This window comes from Bufo bufo, chromosome 7, assembly GCF_905171765.1.
Source record: "Bufo bufo chromosome 7, aBufBuf1.1, whole genome shotgun sequence".
Classification (NCBI taxonomy): domain Eukaryota; kingdom Metazoa; phylum Chordata; class Amphibia; order Anura; family Bufonidae; genus Bufo; species Bufo bufo.
In genome coordinates, this window is record NC_053395.1 from 232761319 (window position 1) to 232778467 (window position 17149).

Here is a 17149-nt window from a genome sequence, read left to right on the forward strand (position 1 = left end):
CTACTATATTATCTGTACTCAGAGAGTTATCACTGTGTTATCTGTGGTGTTACATAGGACTGCAGGTGACATCTACTACATTATATCTACTCAGAGAGTTATCACTGTGTTATCTGTGGTGTTACATGGGACTGCAGGTGACATCTACTACATTATCTGTACTCAGAGGGCTATCACTGTTATCTGTGGTGTTACATAGGACTGCAGGTAACATCTACTACATTATCTGTACTCAGAGAGTTATCACTGTGTTATCTGTGGTGTTACATAGGACTGCAGGTAACATCTACTACATTATCTGTACTCAGAGTTATCACTGTGTTATCTGTGGTGTTACATAGGACTGCAGGTAACATCTACTACATTATCTGTACTCAGAGTTATCACTGTGTTATCTGTGGTGTTACATAGGACTGCAGGTGACATCTACTACATTATCTGTACTCAGAGAGTTATCACTGTGTTATCTGTGGTGTTACATAGGACTGCAGGTGACATCTACTACATTATCTGTATTCGGAGAGTTATCACTGTGTTATCTGTGGTGTTACATAGGACTGCAGCGCTGCATGGATACGTTGAATCAGAGTTCATCTCTGCTACATCAGTCTGTGAATGTGTTGGTTACTTTGCATCTCTTGTTTTATGATTGGTTGTTCAGTGTCATGTGATTATTATATTGGATATTATTGTGATGTATTTTGTAGTGACTTTTAGGAAATAGTTTATAAAGCTGCGGCAGATTTGCGCCATTCTTTGTTTTAAGCTCACAGAAATCATTATACCTCAGTTGTATACATATAAGGCTATTTTCACACTAGCGTTCGGGGCTCCGCTTGTGAGCTCCGTTTGAAGGCTCTCACAAGCGGCCCCGAACGGATCCGTCCAGCCCCAATGCATTCTGAGTGGATGAGGATCCGCTCAGAATGCATCAGTCTGGACGGATCCGTTTGTCCTCCGCTCCGCTCAGCAGGCGGACCCCTGAACGCAGCTTGCAGCGTTCAGGTGTCCGCCTGGCCGTGCGGAGGCAAACGGATCCGTCCAGACTTACAATGTAAGTCAATGGGGACGGATCCGTTTGAAGATGACACAGTATGGCCCGTTTGCATTATCATGAACAAAAAAAAAAAAAAAAAAAAATTTTCTGAACGGATGCAAGCGTTTGCATTATAGGTGCGGATCCGTCTGTGCAGATACCAGACGGATCCGCACCTAACGCAGGTGTGAAAGTAGCCTTAATCACATGAAACAAAAAAAAACTAAAATATAACTTTTAATAAAACAATATATAATATAAATGGCCTATACATAAATGAGATAATTTTATATAATATCCCACAGATTAATCATTTATAACAGATACAAAGTCACATGTGGAGCAGATTGTGCGCAATCAGAACCAGAGAGATTCACCAAGTCGGCCTCTCGGGCTCGGTCTACACGACGACCTGTTTCGCGCAACAGATAGGGCACAACTACACTGCGACATTTGTATTAATGATAGTCTATAGTGTCGCACCGCAACATGATGCGACAGTCGCAGAAAAATCCATCTCGAATGTTGCATCATGTCGCCTGTCGCAGTGCGACACCATAGACTATCACTTATAAAATTGTCGTGCGACAAATGTCTTCGTGTAGACCGAGCCTTAATGAGGTTCCTCGCGGTTCCCGTGATTTTTAGAGATCACCAGTTGATGAAGCGCACAGATGAATTCACGGTTTTTGCAATCTGAGAAGAGTTGCCCACCAGGGTATGATGTGACATCGGGAGACGACCTGTCCCTGCCTAAAAGCCGAGCATCCGCCCCAAAATGGGTGACCCCACTTCTGTGGCTGAACCCTGTACAATAGCCTTAGACGGCCCTGAAAGAACTGTCAAGCTGAAGTCCCAAGGGGACATATAATACTACACAACGCTCTGCAGGACACAGGTAATACTACACAACGCTCTGCAGGACATGGGTAATACTACACAACGCTCTGCAGGACACAGGTAATGCTACACACAACGCTCTGCAGGACACAGGTAATACTACACAACGCTCTGCAGGACACAGGTAATACTACACAATGCTCTGCAGGACACAGGTAATACTACACAACGCTCTGCAGGACACAGGTAATACTACACAATGCTCTGCAGGACACAGGTAATACTACACAATGCTCTGCAGGACACAGGTAATACTACACAACACTCTGCAGGACATAGGTAATACTACACAACGCTCTGCAGGACACAGGTAATACTACACACAACGCTCTGCAGGACACAGGTAATACTACACAACGCTCTGCAGGACACGGGTAATACTACACAACGCTCTGCAGGACACAGGTAATACTACACAACGCTCTGCAGGACACAGGTAATACTACACAACGCTCTGCAGGACACAGGTAATACTACACAATGCTCTGCAGGACACAGGTAATACTACACAATGCTCTGCAGGACACAGGTAATGCTACACAACGCTCTGCAGGACACCTTTAATACTACACAACGCTCTGCAGGACACAGGTAATACTACACAACGCTCTGCAGGACACAGGTAATACTACACAAAACGCTCTGCAGGACACAGGTCATACTACACAATGCTCTGCAGGACACAGGTAATGCTATACACAACGCTCTGCAGGACAGAGATAATACTACACAACGCTCTGCACGAAACATATAATACTACACAACGCTCTGCAGGACACTGGTAATACTACACAACACTCTGCAGGACACTGGAAATGCTACACAACGCTCTGCAGGACACATATAATACTACACAACGCTGTGCAGGACACAATTAATACTACACAACGCTGTGCAGGACACAATTAATACTACACAACGCTCTGCAGGACACAGATAATACTACACACAACACTCTGCAGGACACAGATAATACACAACGCTCTGCAGGACACAGATAATATTACACACAACGCTCTGCAGGACACAGACAATACACAACGCTCTGCAGGACACAGATAATACTACCCACAACGCTCTGCAGGACACTGGTAATACTACACAACGCTCTGCAGGACACAGATAATACTACACACAACGCTCTGCAGGACACAGACAATACACAACGCTCTGCAGGACACAGATAATACTACACACAACGCTCTGCAGGACACGGACAATACACAACGCTCTGCAGGACACAGATAATATTACACACAACGCTCTGCAGGACACAGATAATACACAACGCTCTGCAGGGCTCATTCCTCTACGTCTTGTAGGTTGGCGCTGTTTTCAGATCTCATGCTCGCTGTACATGGGGGATTTGCGTCGCGGGTTCTGCCGCCTTTCCTGGCATCTTCTTAACAAGGAATTGAATAATTTACGAGCGCTTGCAGTTTGTCATTCGTGGTGCCGGGGATTCGGGGTCCCCGGAGACGCCCAACACGTGGTGAAGCTGCTGCCGCTTCTCTGCCGCCGTCAGTGGTTTTCACCTCATTCGCCCTGCGCGGTGTAATAAGTGTACATTCACACGCAGCAGCGGGCACCTCGCTCCCAGGGTTCTGTGGTTTTTTACGCAGTTGTAGTTTTTACCAGTAAATGTGGTTTTGAAGCAGGTGTGAACACGTTGTAAAGCTGCGTCCTCCCGGGCGCGTCCGTGTCTCATGTTACATGTCGCTGGATCCTTATTGACGCTCTCATATACACAGTATTACAGGCAGGCTCACTCTCATATACACAGTATTACAGGCAGGCTCACTCTCATATACACAGTATTACAGGCAGGCTCACTCTCATATACACAGTATTACAGGCAGGCTCACTCTCATATACACAGTATTACAGGCAGGCTCACTCTCATATACACAGTATTACAGGCAGGCTCACTCTCATATACACAGTATTACAGGCAGGCTCACTCTCATATACACACTACTACAGGCAGGCTCACTCTCATATACACAGTATTACAGGCAGGCTCACTCTCATATACACACTATTACAGGCAGGCTCACTCTCATATACACAGTATTACAGGCAGGCTCACTCTCATATACACAGTATTACAGGCAGGCTCACTCTCATATACACACTACTACAGGCAGGCTCACTCTCATATACACAGTATTACAGGCAGGCTCACTCTCATATACACAGTATTACAGGCAGGCTCACTCTCATATACACAGTATTACAGGCAGGCTCACTCTCATATACACAGTATTACAGGCAGGCTCACTCTCATATACACAGTATTACAGGCAGGCTCACTCTCATATACACAGTATTACAGGCAGGCTCACTCTCATATACACACTATTACAGGCAGGCTCACTCTCATATACACAGTATTATAGGCAGGCTCACTCTCATATACACAGTATTACAGGCAGGCTCACTCTCATATACACAGTATTACAGGCAGGCTCACTCTTATATACACAGTATTACAGGCAGGCTCACTCTCATATACACAGTATTACAGGCAGGCTCACTCTCATATACACAGTATTACAGGCAGGCTCACTCTCATATACACAGTATTACAGGCAGGCTCACTCTCATATACACAGTATTACAGGCAGGCTCACTCTCATATACACACTACTACAGGCAGGCTCACTCTCATATACACAGTATTACAGGCAGGCTCACTCTCATATACACAGTATTACAGGCAGGCTCACTCTCATATACACAGTATTACAGGCAGGCTCACTCTCATATACACAGTATTACAGGCAGGCTCACTCTCATATACACAGTATTACAGGCAGGCTCACTCTCATATACACAGTATTACAGGCAGGCTCACTCTCATATACACACTATTACAGGCAGGCTCACTCTCATATACACAGTATTATAGGCAGGCTCACTCTCATATACACAGTATTACAGGCAGGCTCACTCTCATATACACAGTATTACAGGCAGGCTCACTCTTATATACACAGTATTATAGGCAGGCTCACTCTCATATACACAGTATTACAGGCAGGCTCACTCTCATATACACAGTATTACAGGCAGGCTCACTCTCATATACACACTACTACAGGCAGGCTCACTCTCATATACACAGTATTACAGGCAGGCTCACTCTCATATACACAGTATTACAGGCAGGCTCACTCTCATATACACAGTATTACAGGCAGGCTCACTCTCATATACACAGTATTACAGGCAGGCTCACTCTCATATACACAGTATTACAGGCAGGCTCACTCTCATATACACAGTATTACAGGCAGGCTCACTCTCATATACACACTATTACAGGCAGGCTCACTCTCATATACACAGTATTACAGGCAGGCTCACTCTTATATACACAGTATTACAGGCAGGCTCACTCTCATATACACAGTATTACAGGCAGGCTCACTCTCATATACACACTACTACAGGCAGGCTCACTCTCATATACACAGTATTACAGGCAGGCTCACTCTCATATACACAGTATTACAGGCAGGCTCACTCTCATATACACAGTATTACAGGCAGGCTCACTCTCATATACAGAGTATTACAGGCAGGCTCACTCTCATATACACAGTATTACAGGCAGGCTCACTCTCATATACACAGTATTACAGGCAGGCTCACTCTCATATACACAGTATTACAGGCAGGCTCACTCTCATATACACACTACTACAGGCAGGCTCACTCTCATATACACAGTATTACAGGCAGGCTCACTCTCATATACACAGTATTACAGGCAGGCTCACTCTCATATACACAGTATTACAGGCAGGCTCACTCTCATATACACACTATTACAGGCAGGCTCACTCTCATATACACACTATTACAGGCAGGCTCACTCTCATATACACAGTATTACAGGCAGGCTCACTCTTATATACACAGTATTACAGGCAGGCTCACTCTCATATACACACTATTACAGGCAGGCTCACTCTCATATACACACTATTACAGGCAGGCTCACTCTCATATACACACTATTACAGGCAGGCTCACTCTCATATACACACTATTACAGGCAGGCTCACTCTCATATACACAGTATTACAGGCAGGCTCACTCTCATATACACAGTATTACAGGCAGGCTCACTCTCATATACACAGTATTACAGGCAGGCTCACTCTCATATACACAGTATTACAGGCAGGCTCACTCTCATATACACAGTATTACAGGCAGGCTCACTCTCATATACACACTATTACAGGCAGGCTCACTCTCATATACACACTATTACAGGCAGGCTCACTCTCATATACACCCTACTACAGGCAGGCTCACTCTCATATACACACTACTACAGGCAGGCTCACTCTCATATACACCCTACTACAGGCAGGCTCACTCTCATATACACACTACTACAGGCAGGCTGACTCTCATTTCATCCCATTATTTGCTGCACTCTCTTCCTGGGGTCCGGGGGGATATGACGGATCTGCTGTCTGCTCCTTGTTTTGTGTTCTGCGTTTTGCCGTCTTGCGCATTTCCTGTGTAATTATGTAAATTGATTCATCAGAATAAGCGCTCACAATCAGATGTCTTCAGAAGCTCCAGCGCAGATCAGCCGTCCAGAAAATTAAAAAGTCTTGGTTTGTTTAATAATGTCTGTGTTAATTGTCTAATCAGTGCGGGGATCTGCCGCGGATCGGATGGCGCTTCTTAAGTAGGATCAGGGATAATTGAGGATTACTCAGTCTGGACGTGCGGCGACGACTTATTATCCATAGAGGCCAATAGTCACACATACAAATAAAACAACCAGCAAGTTTGAGTTCAGGTGGGGGAGATGTCATATCAAGAAACCGCCATATGTCCGGCCAATGTATTGTAAAGATACCGGCGAGAGATAAGACGCAGGCCTCCGTTATTTCACTTCCCATAATTCTTATTATGGGTATTGGATTTTCACGGAATGTCGCTGGTTAATTGTTCTGCAAGTGTTTCCAAAAGCCTTTATCTTGTTACATTGTAGCGTAGTGGGTGTGGCTTGTAAGTCTAATATTTCAAGGGAAACAGGTCGATTATAAGATATGGGTAGCTCAGCTGAGTCGGCCGGGTAGGTGGTCTTCAGAGACATTTTGAGAGAGGTGCACACAGACTGGGCTTATTATGTACTGAGCAGATCTGGGGTGGGTGTCGTGCAGCCCACCATAGTGGACGAACATGGAGCTTATCTAGATCTTCTGGCACTATGACTGTTCAGAAATAGGGAGGCAACCCTAACTCTGGCCCTTTTAGACCTCAGACCGGGGGCAGTACACAGCATCCGGTGAGCTGCCGCCGTCTCTTTGCCGCCATATTGTTGTGTTTTTGTGGTGTCGAGTCTCCTCATCCTCCTCTTTCTGTCTCCGCAGATGTTTGATTGGATCACGCACAACAAGGAGGTTTTCCTGCAGGGTCACACGGAGATCGGAATGAGCTACCAGCATGCCCTCGACCTGCAGACCCAGCACAACCACTTTGCCATGAATTCCATGGTAAGTCCGCTACATAAGATAAAAGCCTAAAAGTAGAGCAAAACTGAGCAACATGGAGAGTAAGGGCCAGAAGAGAGCAGGAGGCCGTAATGTGGACGGTAAGAGAGCAGGAGGCCGTAATGTGGACAATAGGAGAGCAGGAGGCCGTAATGTGGACAGTAGGAGAGCAGGAGGCCGTAATGTGGACAATAGGAGAGCAGGAGGCCGTAATGTGGATGGTAAGAGAGCAGGAGGCCGTAATGTGGACGGTAAGAGAGCAGGAGGCCGTAATGTGGACAATAGGAGAGCAGGAGGCCGTAATGTGGACGGTAAGAGAGCAGGAGGCCGTAATGTGGACGGTAAGAGAGCAGGAGGCCGTAATGTGGACGGTAAGAGAGCAGGAGGCCGTAATGTGGACGGTAGGAGAGCAGGAGGCCGTAATGTGGACGGTAAGAGAGCAGGAGGCCGTAATGTGGACGGTAAGAGAGCAGGAGGCCGTAATGTGGACGGTAAGAGAGCAGGAGGCCGTAATGTGGACGGTAAGAGAGCAGGAGGCCGTAATGTGGACAATAGGAGAGCAGGAGGCCGTAATGTGGACGGTAAGAGAGCAGGAGGCCGTAATGTGGACGGTAAGAGAGCAGGAGGCCGTAATGTGGACGGTAAGAGAGCAGGAGGCCGTAATGTGGACGGTAGGAGAGCAGGAGGCCGTAATGTGGACGGTAAGAGAGCAGGAGGCCGTAATGTGGACGGTAAGAGAGCAGGAGGCCGTAATGTGGACAGTAGGAGAGCAGGAGGTCGTAATGTGGACAGCAGGAGGCCGTAATGTGGACAGTAGGAGAGCAGGAGGTCGTAATGTGGACAGTAGGAGAGCAGGAGGCCGTAATGTGGACAGTAGGAGAGCAGGAGGCCGTAATGTGGACAGTAGGAGAGCAGGAGGCCGTTATGTGGACGGTAAGAGAGCAGGAGGCCGTAATGTGGACAGTAGGAGAGCAGGAGGCCGTAATGTGGACAGTAGGAGAGCAGGAGGCCGTAATGTGGACAGTAGGAGAGCAGGAGGCTATAATGTGGACAGTAGGAGAGCAGGAGGCCGTAATGTGGATAGTAGGAGAGCAGGAGGTCGTAATGTGGACAGTAGGAGAGCAGGAGGCCGTAATGTGGACAGTAGGAGAGCAGGAGGCCGTAATGTGGACAGTAGGAGAGCAGGAGGCCGTAATGTGGACAGTAGGAGAGCAGGAGGCCGTAATGTGGACAGTAGGAGAGCAGGAGGCCGTAATGTGGACAGTAGGAGAGCAGGAGGCCGTAATGTGGACAGTAGGAGAGCAGGAGGCCGTTATGTGGACAGTAAGAGAGCAGGAGGCCGTAATGTGGACAGTAAGAGAGCAGGAGGCCGTAATGTGGACAGTAAGAGAGCAGGAGGCCGTAATGTGGACAGTAAGAGAGCAGGAGGCCGTAATGTGGACAGTAAGAGAGCAGGAGGCCGTAATGTGGACAGTAAGAGAGCAGGAGGCCGTAATGTGGACAGTAGGAGAGCAGGAGGCCGTAATGTGGACAGTAGGAGAGCAGGAGGCCGTAATGTGGACGGTAAGAGAGCAGGAGGCCGTAATGTGGATGGTAAGAGAGCAGGAGGCCGTAATGTGGACGGTAAGAGAGCAGGAGGCCGTAATGTGGACAATAGGAGAGCAGGAGGCCGTAATGTGGACGGTAAGAGAGCAGGAGGCCGTAATGTGGACGGTAAGAGAGCAGGAGGCCGTAATGTGGACGGTAAGAGAGCAGGAGGCCGTAATGTGGACGGTAGGAGAGCAGGAGGCCGTAATGTGGACGGTAAGAGAGCAGGAGGCCGTAATGTGGACGGTAAGAGAGCAGGAGGCCGTAATGTGGACAGTAGGAGAGCAGGAGGTCGTAATGTGGACAGTAGGAGAGCAGGAGGCCGTAATGTGGACAGTAGGAGAGCAGGAGGCCGTAATGTGGACAGTAGGAGAGCAGGAGGCCGTTATGTGGACGGTAAGAGAGCAGGAGGCCGTAATGTGGACAGTAGGAGAGCAGGAGGCCGTAATGTGGACAGTAGGAGAGCAGGAGGCCGTAATGTGGACAGTAGGAGAGCAGGAGGCTATAATGTGGACAGTAGGAGAGCAGGAGGCCGTAATGTGGATAGTAGGAGAGCAGGAGGTCGTAATGTGGACAGTAGGAGAGCAGGAGGCCGTAATGTGGACAGTAGGAGAGCAGGAGGCCGTAATGTGGACAGTAGGAGAGCAGGAGGCCGTAATGTGGACAGTAGGAGAGCAGGAGGCCGTAATGTGGACAGTAGGAGAGCAGGAGGCCGTAATGTGGACAGTAGGAGAGCAGGAGGCCGTAATGTGGACAGTAGGAGAGCAGGAGGCCGTTATGTGGACAGTAAGAGAGCAGGAGGCCGTAATGTGGACAGTAAGAGAGCAGGAGGCCGTAATGTGGACAGTAAGAGAGCAGGAGGCCGTAATGTGGACAGTAAGAGAGCAGGAGGCCGTAATGTGGACAGTAAGAGAGCAGGAGGCCGTAATGTGGACAGTAAGAGAGCAGGAGGCCGTAATGTGGACAGTAGGAGAGCAGGAGGCCGTAATGTGGACAGTAGGAGAGCAGGAGGCCGTAATGTGGACGGTAAGAGAGCAGGAGGCCGTAATGTGGACGGTAAGAGAGTCGGGGGCCACAATGAGAGAGGAAGGGTAGGCTGTAGTGCGGGAGCTGGGGGAGGATCTGCCTCTGTGTTTCACCCTGAGCTGCTCCTTAGGTGTGGACGGACCCGAGTCGGGGTCACCCATAGTCGTTTACACGGGCGGCTACTCGCTCATCCAGGTAAGGAAACGGGTGTAAGATTCACTCCTGCAGAATAGGAGCTGTTTCTTGAATGGTGGCGATCATCCTCCGCACCCTCACCACGGCTTCATTGCTGAGAACGAGCCCCCGACCTTCCCGTGTTCCATGTCTGACAGAATTTCATGTGGAGGGCCTCAGACACGGCAGCGGGGGTCTCAGGAGCCATGGGGGGGGGGGGGGGGGGGGTTAATATGCACATGTCGTGGTGCTCGCCTAAGGAGAGTGACTTCTAGCAAAATGTGCCAAATGAGTCAACATTTTCATGGCTTTGCCGCAGTTTCTACGTTTCTGGTCTCGTCCATCTTTAGCTCAGTAATAATACATCTGCCCCATTGTGTATCCGTATTACCCAGCCATGACAGGACCTGTGCAGTTACATGGGACTGCAGGGGACACCTACTACATGTTCTGTACTACGTGTTATATGTGTATTACATGGGACTGCAGGGGACACCTACTACATGTTCTGTACTACATGTCATATGTGTTATTACATGGGACTGCAGGTGACACCTACTACATGATCTGCACTCCCTGTTATATGCTTATTACATGGGACTGCAGGTAATGCAGTGTTGCTGTATTCTGGGCCTGCACTCTATTCCCCAGCATGCTCGGTGTCTGTATCGGATGTCGGCGTGCTGCCCCCTCCCCCATGTTTTATGGAGCTGCTACAACACTTTATGGGTAATTAGAGCATTGAGCGGACGCTGCGGCCAGCCCAGAGAATAACCGCTCGATTCAGCGCTGGACACGTGGCGGGACAGGAGATCTCGTAAAAGACATCACCAGATCCCTGGGGGGTGGGAAGGGGGTCCAGGAACGTGCTATCATGTAGGTTACCTTGAAACTGTAACAGACCTAATACTTCTCACAGCTGAGGGTTTGTTACAAAGTATGCAGTCTACACAATTCTTTGTGATGATTGTGATGAACAGCCTGGACTCCTGACTGATACATTGTAACAAATATTATGTTCTGTCTAATATGTACAGGCCCAGATAATATCCAGCAGCCGCCAGAGGTCTGTTCAGGGCAGGATATTGTACCGCCAGTCTGATGTACGGAAGACGCCGCAGTAATAAGGCTCGATTCACACAGTAACCGTGAAAAACTGCTTTGTGATGGCCATTAAAGTGACCAGTTAAAGTCAATGGGGCCGTTCACATGGCTGTTTTTTAATGGCCAGTGAATGGCGGCCGTCAAACAATAGGACGTCCTATTTTTCGCCGTTCTCACAGCGAGCCGGGCCCCATTGAAGTCAGCGGGAGTGCCCCTGGCCATTAAAAACTGGTACACTGTGTTCAAAATAAAATAAAAAAATACCTCATCCACTCGCATTACTGAGGGGTAAATTCTATAGACTGAGGGCATGGGGGGGGGGGGGGGGGGCTAATACTGTGCTTATAATGAGGGCACCAAAGGGGCCAGTCATTATACTCAGAGGGGGTACAGAGGGGGTCTTTCTTTATACTGGGGGGGGGGGGGGACATTATGTGTACTCAGAGTTCTGCAGGGTGGGAAATCAAGACTACTTTCACACTGGCGTTTTGGTTTCCGTCAGGTCTCACAAGCAGTAAAAAACGGATCAGTTTTGCCCTAATGCATTCTGAATGTAGAAGGATCCGCTCAGAATACATCAGTTCGCCCCCGTTCCGCCCCCGTTCCGCTCTGGAGGCCGCCCGCAGCGTTTTGGTGTCCGTCTGATGAAACTGAGCAGATCCGTCCTGACACACAATGTAAGTCAATGGGGACGGATCCGTTTTCTCTGACACAATAGAACACGGATCCGTCTCCCATTGACTTTCAATGGTGTTCAAGACGGATCTGTTCTGAACGGATGCAGTCGGTTGTATTATCTGAATGGATCTGTCCATGACGGATCCGCATCAAACGCGAGTGTGAAAGTAGCCTAATACGGAAGCCAATAAAATTCATCAGTTTTAACTGCAATAAAAACCGATCAAAATGGCCTTTAAAAACGGAGAGAAACGGACAGAAAATGGTCGCACAAATAGTTGAAAAATGTCCATGAAACTGACAGTTTGTCCTTACTGTGACGGCATGTCTGTTTTTAGTGTGAATGTAGCCTTAGATTGTCAGCTTTGTGGTCTGGCCCAGTGCAGCACGGAAAGTGTTAAACAGCTTGGACCTGTCTCTGGTTTATTTTTAGGTTTTCCGGATATATTTCCAACGTCGCTCCGTCCCTAAAAATGAAATGCTATGGAATGTGGTGTTCTGGTGGAGTCGATGGCTCCATTACATCTGCCGCCCGCGATTAAGCCGCATCTTTTCACAATTATTTACAAGACGTCGGGGGAGTGCGCAGATTTACACAGGACGCCAAGATCCGTCCTGAACCTTATTACCCCGGTACCTTGAGCTTCCCACTAAGAGGGGGCCAAGATCCTTCCTGAACCGTACTACTCCGGTGTCAGAAGCGTCCCGCCAAGAGAGGAGCCAGGATCCATCCTGAACCGTACTACTCCGGTGTCAGGATCGTCCCGCCAAGAGGGTAGTCAGGATCCTTCCTGAACCGTACTACTCCGGGGCCAGGAGCGTCCCGCCAAGAGAGGAGCCAGGATCCATCCTGAACTGTACTACTCCGGGGCCAGGAGCGTCCCGCCAAGAGAGGAGCCAGGATCCATCCTGAACCGTACTACTCCGGGGCCAGGAGCGTCCCGCCAAGAGAGGAGCCAGGATCCATCCTGAACCGTACTACTCCGTGGCCAGGAGCGTCCCGCCAAGAGAGGAGCCAGGATCCATCCTGAACCGTACTACTCCGGGGCCAGGAGCTTTCTACCAAGAGAGGAGCCAGGATCCATCCTGAACCATACTACTCCGGTGTCAGGATCGTCCCGCCAAGAGGGGAGTCAGGATCCATCCTGAACCGTACTACTCCGGTGTCAGGATCGTCCCGCCAAGAGAGGAGTCAGGATCCATCCTGAACCGTACTACTCCGGTGCCAGGATCGTCCCGCCAAGAGGGGAGTCAGGATTATTCCTGAGCCGTACTACTCCGGTCCCGGGAGCTGAGAGGGGAGTCAGGATCCGTCCTGAACCGTACTTACCTGGTACCAGGAGCTTGATGCTAAGAGTGGAGCAAGGATCAGTCCTAAAACTTACTACTCCGGTGTCAGGGTCGTCCCGCCAAGAGTGGAGCCAGGATCCATCCTGAACCGTACTACTCCGGTGTCAGGATCGTCCCGCCAAGAGTAGAGCCAGGATCTGTTCTGAAGCGTACTACTCCGGGGCCAGGAGCGTCCCGCCAAGAGAGGAGCCAGGATCCGTCCTGAACCGTACTACTCCGGGGCCAGGAGCGTCCCGCCAAGAGAGGAGCCAGGATCCATCCTGAACCGTACTACTCCAGTGTCAGGAGCTTTCTACCAAGAGTGGAGCCAGGATCCATCCTGAACCGTACTACTCCGGTGTCAGGATCGTCCCGCCAAGAGTGGAGCCAGGATCTGTTCTGAACCGTACTACTCCGGTGTCAGGATCGTCCCGCCAAGAGTGGAGCCAGGATCTGTTCTGAACCGTACTACTCCGGTGTCAGGAAAGTCCCGCCAAGAGTGGAGCCAGGATCTGTTCTGAACCGTACTACTCCGGGGCCAGGAGCGTCCCGCCAAGAGAGGAGCTAGGATCCTTCCTGAACCGTACTACTCCAGGGCCAGGAGCGTCCCGCCAAGAGAGGAGCCAGGATCCATCCTGAACTGTACTACTCCGGGGCCAGGAGCGTCCCGCCAAGAGAGGAGCCAGGATTACTACTCCAGTGTCAGGAGCTTTCTACCAAGAGAGGAGCCAGGATCCGTCCTGAACCATACTACTACGGGGCCAGGAGCGTCCCGCCAAGAGTGGAGCCAGGATCCATCCTGAACCGTACTACTCCAGTGTCAGGAGCTTTCTACCAAGAGAGGAGCCAGGATCCATCCTGAACCGTACTACTCCAGGGCCAGGAGCGTCCCGCCAATAGAGGAGCCAGGATCCATCCTGAACCGTACTACTCCAGGGCCAGGAGCGTCCCGCCAAGAGAGGAGCCAGGATCCATCCTGAACTGTACTACTCCGGGGCCAGGAGCGTCCCGCCAAGAGAGGAGCCAGGATCCATCCTGAACCGTACTACTCCAGTGTCAGGAGCTTTCTACCAAGAGAGGAGCCAGAATCCGTCCTGAACCATACTACTACGGGGCCAGGAGCGTCCCGCCAAGAGTGGAGCCAGGATCCATCCTGAACCGTACTACTCCAGTGTCAGGAGCTTTCTACCAAGAGAGGAGCCAGGATCCGTCCTGAACCGTACTACTACGGGGCCAGGAGCGTCCCGCCAAGAGTGGAACCAGGATCCATCCTGAACCGTACTACTCCGGTGTCAGGATCGTCCCGCCAAGAGAGGAGCCAGGATCCATCCTGAACCGTACTACTCCGGGGCCAGGAGCGTCCCGCCAAGAGAGGAGCCAGGATCCATCCTGAACCGTACTACTCCGGGGCCAGGAGCGTCCCGCCAAGAGAGGAGCCAGGATCCATCCTGAACCGTACTACTCCGGGGCCAGGAGCTTTCTACCAAGAGAGGAGCCAGGATCCATCCTGAACCGTACTACTCCAGGGCCAGGAGCGTCCCGCCAAGAGTGGAGCCAGGATCCATCCTGAACCGTACTACTCCAGTGTCAGGAGCTTTCTACCAAGAGAGGAGCCAGGATCCGTCCTGAACCGTACTACTACGGGGCCAGGAGCGTCCCGCCAAGAGTGGAGCCAGGATCCATCCTGAACCGTACTACTCCGGTGTCAGGATCGTCCCGCCAAGAGAGGAGCCAGGATCCATCCTGAACCGTACTACTCCGGGGCCAGGAGCGTCCCGCCAAGAGGCTGCAGTTTCAGGATCATCTTCAGCACGTGGCTGGACAGCTGGACATTTTGCTTCTCAGACTTTCAGCATAATGTTTAGGGCCCTAGGGGCCCAAACACTGCTCACTTAAATGGCAATTTATAGCCGTTCTTGTATTAACCCCTGCTGGGTCAGTGTGTTGTTATGGATGTTTTAAAAGTCCCGACATCAGCGGGTGTCAGCTCCAGGGGCTCAGGATAAGGTCGATGTAGGAGAGGAGTCCTGTGGCCCCATTGTGCAGTATTTTCAGATTTATGGCAGACACCAACTTTCTAATCACTGTATGATGCATTCTGCATTCTGAAGATCTCTGCTTGCTGTCAGTGAATTGGAATGTTCTTATTTACACGCAGAGGTGTAAACTGTCCTGACCTAATGCTGAGGGTTTCTTAGATTTGGGTCCAGTCTACACAATCTTCTGAAGTAAACAGACTGGTACATTTAAGCTGCACTGATACATAGTATCAAACCCTCAGCAGTAGACTTTTTGCTTTTCCAGTTGCTGCTTTCAGTAGGTGAATGAGGATGTGAAGAGTCCTGTGACTCTTGGTTTCGATTCACATCTGTCTGTCTGTGGCTGTAACGTAAGTGTCTTCTTGACTTACAGCAGATTTTCAGGTGAAGTGTCGTTACTGTGGGTCCGTCTGTCTTTCAGATTCATAGCTGCACAACAGTCGGGACTAAAATGACCTCACAACTTCAGACTGTAATTAGAGGGAGACAAAAGGGATGGAGATGCTGGGAGTTGTAGTCCTCATGCTCTTTACGAGCCCCCTTCCCTCCCCCACCCGTCGGCATGGGGGATTTAGATTGGCTGGGATGAGATTACGCTGTGGCGCTCGGCCTTATTCATCTGCGTGCGAGGCACTGATGTGAAAATAATTAAAGCAGAAGGAGTCTGGGCGAGCGAGGAGGCTGCAGAGAATCATGCCTGGTGCCTCACATGCCTCCTCCTGTCAGTCATGTCTTGTAGCAGCAGATTTATAACTGCAATATATCACTCCTTATACTCCAGTCACATCCAGAGCTGCAGTCATGTCCTGCTGATAGATCATTTCATATACTCTAGTCGCATCCAGAGCTATATTCACAATTACATTGTTATATCACACATTATACTACAGTCACATTTCTGCAGATACACTACTCAAAAAGTTTATTATATTTGGCTTTTGGGTAAAATTTCTGGAAAATGTAAAAAGTCTCCGCTCCAGTGATATTATATCAGCAAGTCGGGTATTAAGTAGAAGCAGCGATGGTGTCTCCTCATCTCAGAAGCCGACCCCAGTGCTGGGTATACCGCCACAAGATGTCAGTGTCTCACCGACCCAGTGCTGGGTATACCGCCACAAGATGTCAGTGTCTCACCGACCCAGTGCTGGGTATACCGCCACAAGATGTCAGTGTCTCACCGACCCCAGTGCTGGGTATACCGCCACAAGATGTCAGTGTCTCACCGACCCCAGTGCTGGGTATACCGCCACAAGATGTCAGTGTCAGTGCTGGGTATACCGCCACAAAATGTCAGTGTCTCACCGACCCCAGTGCTGGGTATACCGCCACAAGATGTCAGTGTCTCACCGACCCCAGTGCTGGGTATACCGCCACAAGATGTCAGTGTCTCACCGACCCCAGTGCTGGGTATACCGCCACAAAATGTCAGTGTGTTACCGACCCCAGTGCTGGGTATACCGCCACAAGATGTCAGTGTCTCACCGACCCCAGTGCTGGGTATACCGCCACAAGATGTCAGTGTCTCACCGACCCCAGTGCTGGGTATGCCGCCACAAGATGTCAGTGTCTCACCGACCCCAGTGCTGGGTATACCGCCACAAAATGTCAGTGTGTTACCGACCCCAGTGCTGGGTATACCGCCACAAAATGTCAGTGTCTCACCGACCCCAGTGCTGTGTATACCGCCACAAGATGTTAGTGTCTAACTGATCTCAGTGCTGGGTATACCGCCACAAGATGTCAGTGTCTCA

The 17149-nt window shown here is 50.0% G+C and overlaps 1 protein-coding gene across 6 annotated transcripts in view; it reads left to right on the forward strand.

Annotated features, from left to right (window-relative positions):
- Window positions 1–17149, forward strand: part of KALRN (kalirin RhoGEF kinase) — a 270877-nt gene that overhangs the window by 68459 nt on the left and 185269 nt on the right. For all 6 annotated transcript variants that reach the window (XM_040439928.1, XM_040439929.1, XM_040439930.1 and 3 more), the window contains exon 6: window positions 7342–7464. In XM_040439928.1, coding sequence (XP_040295862.1) covers window positions 7342–7464 — 123 coding nt within the window. The remainder of the gene's footprint in view (window positions 1–7341; window positions 7465–17149) is intronic.